General features: G+C 40.9%; 1 protein-coding gene across 1 annotated transcript in view; it reads right to left on the bottom strand.

Annotated features, from left to right (window-relative positions):
- CCDC79 (coiled-coil domain containing 79) overlaps positions 1-7010 on the bottom strand; it is a 53403-nt gene that overhangs the window by 41567 nt on the left and 4826 nt on the right. The window contains exon 3 of the mRNA XM_011932143.1: positions 6806-6868. Within this exon, the coding sequence (XP_011787533.1) occupies positions 6806-6836 (31 nt within the window). The 5' untranslated portion in view covers positions 6837-6868. The remainder of the gene's footprint in view (positions 1-6805; positions 6869-7010) is intronic.

Below are 7010 nucleotides of genomic sequence, written 5' to 3'. Positions count from 1 at the left end.
AAAAAAAAAAAAAAAAAGATGTAAATTCTTCCCAAATTGGTCTATAGACTCAATGTAATCCCAGCAGGCTGTGTGCGCGCGCGCACGCGCACGTGTGTGTGCGTGTGTGTGTGTGTAAATTGACAAGCTGATGTCAAAATTCATATGGAAATGCAAAACCCTTACCATAGCCAGACAACACTGAAAGAGAAGTATAAAGCCAAAGGGCTAACTCTACCATATTTCAAGACTTTAAAAACCTACAGTGGGCCAGGCACAGTGGCTCACGTCTGTAATTCCAGCACTTTGGGAGGCTGAGGCAGGCGGATCACTTGAGGTCAGGAGTTTGAGATCAGCCTGGCCAACACAGTGAAACCCCATTTCTACTAAAAAATACAAAAATTAGCTAGTTATGGTGGCACGTGCCTGTAATCCCAGCTATTCGGGAGGCTGAGGCAGGAGAATCGCTTGAACCTGGGAGGTGGAGGTTGCAGTGAGCCAAGATTGCACTGCTGCACTCCCTCCACTCTGGGCAAATAGAGTGATATGCTATCTAAAAACAAATAAACAAACAAAAACCCTACAGTAACAAAGACAGTGTGGCACTGCCATCAGCATAGACAAAAAGATCAATGAAACAGGACAGTACAGAAATAAACCTACACAAACCCATGAGTTTTTACAAAGTCATTGCTAACAAATACTGTTGGAACAACTGAATATCCATACTCAAAACAACAGCAACAAAAACTCTTGAATTCATACTTCGAAACACATACAAAAATCAACTCAAAATGGAATGCAATCTAAATGTAAAATCTAAAACTATGAATTTTTTTTAATTTTGTTTTTGAGAGGGAGTCTTGCTCTGTCACCCAAGCTGGAATGCAGTGGCGTGATCTCATCTCACTGTAACCTCCACCTCCTGGGTTCAAGAGATTCTCCTGTCTCAGTCTCCCGAGACTGCGCCTGGCCAATTATGAAACTTTTAAAAGAAAACATGGGAGAAAATATTTGTAACCTTGGGTTAAGCAAAGATTTCCTAGATATTACAATAACAGCAAAACCCACAAAATAATAATGAACTAGGCTTCATAAAATTAAAAACTTCATTGTTTTAATAGTGTCTTCTAAAGCGTAGCAAAGACAAGCCACAAACTGGAAAATCTTTGCAAAGAACATATCTGATAAAGAACATGTAGCCATCTAGTGTACATTCTGTATGTCAATTAAAAAACAAACAAAAAGAACATGGGGCCAGGCACAGTGGGTCACATCTGTAATCCCAGCACTTTGGGAGGATGAGGCAGTAGTATCTCTTGAGGCCAAAAGTTTGAGACCAGCCTGGACAACAATGTGAGATCTATCTATGCAAAAAAAAAAAAAAAACCTTAAAATTAGCCTGGCATGGTGATATGTGCCTATAGTCCCATCTACTCAGGAAGCTGAGGTAGAAGACTGCTTGAGGCCAGAAGCAGTGGCTCATGTCTGTAATCCCAGTATTTTGGGAGGCTGAGGTAGGCAGATCACCTGAGTCAAGAGTTTGAGATCAGCCTGGCCAACATAGTAAAACCCCATCTCTACTAAAAATATAAAAACTAGCTGAGTGGGGTGGTGGGCGCCTATAATCCCCCCTGCTTGGGAGGCTGAGGCAGGAGAACCACTTGAACCTGGGAGGCAGAGGTTGCAGTGAGCTGAGATCAGGCCACTGCACTCCAGCCTGGGCAACAAGAGTGAGACTCTGTCTCAACAACAACAAAAAAGTACTGCTTGAGCCAGGAGTTGGAGTCTGCGATGAGCTATGATTGTGCCACTGTACTTTAACCTGGGTGACAAAGTGAGACAGTCTCAAAAAAAACAACATATATCTAGAAAATATAAAGAACTATGAAAGCTCAGCAACAGAAAAACCAACAACCAGATAAAACAGCAAAAGATGTGAACACACTTTAACAAAAAAGATAAATAGATGGCAAATAAGAATATGAAAATATTCTCAATATCATTAGTCATTAGGGAAATGCAAATTAAAACCACAAGGAGATGCCATTTCATGCCCACTGAACGACTAAAATTTATGACGGATCATTTCATATGTTAGCAAGGACATGAAGGAACTGGAACTCTCATATACTGCTGATGAATATGTAAAATGGTACAAAGATTTTGAAAGACAGATCAGCAGTTTCATAAACTGTTAACGTATACCTACCATTTGATTCAGCCATTTCACTCCTAAGTATTTACCCTAAAAAGGGGAGATACATGTCCATACAAATGTTCACAGCACCATTATATGTAATAGCTAAGAAGTGTAAGCAATCAAAATGCCCATCAGCAGATGAATGGATAAGCAAATCATGGTATAACTATACAATGGAATACTTAGCAATAAAAAAAGAATTATAGATGCATGCAACAACACGGTGAATCTCAAAATAATTATGCTGAGTGAAAGAGGCCACATAAAACAGAATTCATACTGTATGATTCTATGTACAGAAAAAATGCAAATAGTCTATAGTAACAGAAGGCAGATTAGTGAGTGCTTGGGGAAAAAAGGCTCTAGGAAAGCACAGAAGGTAGGGATTACAAAGGAGCAGGAGGATAAATGCACTATCTTGATTTTGCTGATGGTTGCATGGCTACATACATATACCAAGCTTTATCAAAATGTAAACATTTTGTTTATAACTAAACAGCAAACAACAGACAACTATTTTCCTATAAAATTCTTTAGTATAGTCTTAAAAACAATTTCTTCTCTTGATTTTAAGGATTTAAGTCAAATGGTATATAGATTTTGAAATAATGCTTGAAGTACATTTAGAGTAGTAGGTTGGGCGCAGTGGCTCACACCTATAATCCCAGCGCTTTGGGAAGCCGAGGCGGGCGGATCACCTGAGGTCAGGAGTTCGAGACCAGCCTGGACAACATGCTGAAACCCCGTCTCTACTAAAAATACAAAAATTAGCTGGGCGTGGTGGTGGGTGCCTGTAATCCCAGCTACTCCGGAGGCTGAGGCAGGAAAATCACTCGAACCTAGGAGGCAGAGGTTGCAGTGAGCCGAGATTGGGTCATTGCATTCCAGCCTGGGCAACAAGAGCAAGACTCTGTCTCAAAAAAAACAAAATTAAAAAAAGAGTTCTGAAAGATATAGGATGAAGGGTGGATATAATATAGAGGAGCACACTAAGAGAAATTAAGATGTATCATCAATCAATATAGTACTTAGTCTCACTCTTTGTTTTGAGGTTTGGTTGTTTGTTTTTTTTTTTTTTGAGATGGAGTCCCGCTTTCTCGCCCAGGCTGGAGTGCAGTGGAGCAACCTTGGCTCACTGCAACCACTGCCTCCTAGGTTCAAGTGATTCTCCTGCCTCAGATTCCCAAATAGCTGGGATTACAGGTGCCCACCACCATGCCCGGCTAATTTTTTGTATTTTTAGGAGAGATGGGATTTCACCATGTTGGCCAGGCTGGTCTCAAACTCCTGACCTCACATGATGCACCTGCTTCGGCCTCCCAAAATGCTGGGATTACAGGCGTGAGCCACTGCACCCGACCTGGTTTTTTTTTTTTTTTTTTTTTTGAGATGGAGTCTCGCTCTGTCGCCCAGGCTGGAGTGCAGTGGAGCAACCTTGGCTCACTGCAACCACTGCCTCCTAGGTTCAAGTGATTCTCCTGCCTCAGATTCCCAAATAGCTGGGATTACAGGTGCCCACCACCATGCCAGGCTAATTTTTGTATTTTTAGTAGAGATGGGGTTTCACCGTATTAGCCAGGATGGTCTCGATCTCCTGACCTCGTGATCCGCCCACCTCGGCCTCCCAAAGTGCTGGAATTACAGACGTGAGCCACCGCGCTCGGCCCATAGTCTTGAAAGAAATTCAAATGTCAATTTGTTTCAATGAAATAATTCATGACAAAATTTGTTAGTGAAAACCATAGTACAAAGGTTATCACTAAGATGTTTTTAGCAATAGCAAATACTTATTTATCATTTTGTACACTAACAGACACCATAAGAAGGTAAGTTTGACTCTATGGATACCAAAAAGCCACATCAAAAACATGCTGAAAATTTTTGATGGAGCATAACGATTTTCAGTTCTAGGCACAATGCAGGTAGGATACAAGAGACTTTTATTTTCTTTTGAGACAGGGTCTCACTCTATTGCTCAGGCTGGAGTGAAGTGGTGCAACCACAGGGCACTGCAGCCTCAACCTCCTGGGCTCAAGGGATCCTCCCACCTCAGCCTCCTGAGTAGCCGGGAATACAAAATTAACCACGCCTGGCTAATTTTTGTAGTTTTTGTATAAACGGGGTTTTGCCATGTTGCCCAGGCTGGTTTCGAACTCATGAGCTCAAGACATCCTCCTGCCTCGGCCTCCCGAAGTGCTGGGATTACAAGCATGAGCCACCACATCTGGTCTGCAAGAAACTTCTTTACATACTCCTCCATTCCTTTCTGTATGCCTTTCTCATACTTTGATATCTCCTGTCATAACCCTTCCCTTCCCAGCCAAAGCATCTCCTGACATCACAACTATCATATTTCACCTTGGTTTTTATCTTCTCTAGGCAAAATAACCTAGTTCCTTCAGTAACTCCTGAATAAAATAAACAAGTAAATACTGAAGTGAATACAAAAAACACAAGCAATCAAAGAAAATTTGATAAACTGGACTTAAAATTGTAAACCTTTATACCTTGAAAGACACTATCAAGAACACAGAACAACAGTCCAGTTTAGAAAAAAATATCTGAAAATCTGTTATCCAAATAAATAGGGGGCTTGTGTTCAGAACAGATAAAGAATTCTTAAAACATAATACTAAAATCACAATCTAAAGTGCGGAATGGATTTAAATAGACATCTGTCCAAAGTAGATAGATTGCCAATAAGTATATGAAAAGATGCTCAACATTCACTGGTTATCAGGCAAATGCAAATCAAAACCACAACTAGATACCACTTCACCCTGTTGCTAAACAATTGACTGATGGGAGCTGATAGATAAATACTCTTCACCCCTTGGCTGGGATGACTCTCAGGGACATGACTCTAAACTGGGTCCCAGTTTCCCAGTGGGCTTAAGCTCCAGTTACCCATAATAATAACTTATTTGATAACATATTCTCTGTCTTCTTTCTCCTGTCTCATTTCCCCACTTTCCAGCTAGTGTTTCCTGGGATCACTTTCTGAAAAAAGGTACTTGCACTCAAATCTGTATCTCACAGTCTACTTCTGGGAGCAACCTAAAGACTTAAAATGGAAGAGAGTGAGATGTGGGACTGAGGTTAGAGGTTTTATAAATGGTTTGAGAGGGGACTCACCAACAGTTATCTCTTATCTCTCCAGTTTTCAAATTCTCCCTCTCCAGAATCTCTGTTCCCTCTTCAGAAATTCTCCTGTCTTTTTTTTTTTTTTTTTTTTTTGAGACGGAGTCTCGCTCTGTCGCCCAGGCTGAAGTGCAGTGGCGCGATCTCGGCTCACTGCAAGCTCCGCCTCCCGGGTTTACGCCATTCTCCTGCCTCAGCCTCCTGAGTAACTGGGACTACAGGCGCCCGCCATCTCGCCCGGCTAGTTTTTTATATTTTTTAATAGAGACGGGGTTTCACCGTGTAGGCCAGGATGGTCTCGATCTCCTGACCTCGTGATCCGCCTGTCTCGGCCTCCCAAAGTGCTGGGATTACAGGCTTGAGCCACCGTGCCTGGCCTCTCCTGTCTTTTATAACACTTTCTTGACATTACAACTTACCTCTAGCTACTGCCGTATATCTTACTATTTATTTATTTATGAATGAATAAAAGGGTCTTGCTCTGTCACCAAGGCTTAAGTGCAGTGGTGCGATCATGGTTCACTGTAGCCTTGACCTCCCAGGCTGAAGTGATCCTCCCACCTCAGCCTCCCAAGTAGCTGGCACTACAAGTGTGTACCACCACGCCCAGTTAATTTTTAATTGTTTTTGTAGAGATGAGGTCTCACTGTGTTGCCCGGTTTGGACTCAAACTCCTGGGCTCAAGTGATCCCCCACTTTGACCTCCCAAAGTACTGGAATGATAGGAGTGAGCCACTACACCTGGCTGATCATATATCTTTAGTCAAGCTCTTAAAGAGTAAGCAATTCATACTGTGTGTCTTCAGATCTTAATTTTCCACTCAAATATAAACAGACTGCAATCTGGTTAAAATCTATTAAGTTTACCGTTAACATAACATATCACATCCTAAATGCAAAATGCAGTGGAAAATTCAGTTCTCAGCTGTGACATTTGACATTTCAGGCTCTTAAGCAACCTCTTTCTCATGAAGCATTCTCTTAAGGTTCTGATTTCAAAGATACCACATTCCTGCCTCTCTTTCCACCTTTTTGAAATGTTTTTCTCAGACTTCTTTTAGGGGCTCTCTTCCTCAGCTAAAACCTTATATGACAGTGTGTATTAATGAACACTATTCTCCATCCTTTTCTCCCTGGTTAACCTCCCCCATGCCCATGGATTCAGTTTCCATCTTTCTGGGAACAATTCTGAAATCCGTACCTTCAAGCATCCTTTGATGGTGGTCCTCTCAGGTTCCCATTATTCTTGTATACACTGACATTAAATCAACTATCATGTGAAATTCTAATTGTCAATATGTCTTTTCCCATTAGAATGTCAGTTTCCTGAAGCCAGAAATTATGTGACAGGCACAGAGTAGTGCTCAATATTTATGCAAATGGCTGAATGATTCTTTCATTTCCTGAATCCTGTCAAATAATCTACAGTATATCCTACCAATACAAAACTAATTGCAGATATATGATTCATCAATTTCTCACCTTGTGTTTTCTTTGTGTCTTCACTTTCCATGCTTGTCTATATTCTTTTTCCTTATATTTCGTCTGTAAGATAAAGGTATTTTCTCAATTTAAATCAATGTTTGAGAATAGCAAAGATATAAGTACAAATGGGTGGGAAAAATTGTTTTCCTGAAGCCAAAAGACCAGGGAATTACAACTTTTAAAATAATAATTAAATTTGGCC

Source organism: Colobus angolensis, unplaced genomic scaffold, assembly GCF_000951035.1.
Source record: "Colobus angolensis palliatus isolate OR3802 unplaced genomic scaffold, Cang.pa_1.0 Scaffold93, whole genome shotgun sequence".
Lineage (NCBI taxonomy): Eukaryota > Metazoa > Chordata > Mammalia > Primates > Cercopithecidae > Colobus > Colobus angolensis.
Note: the sequence above shows the minus strand (reverse complement) of the source record. Positions and strands in the feature narration are given on the sequence as shown.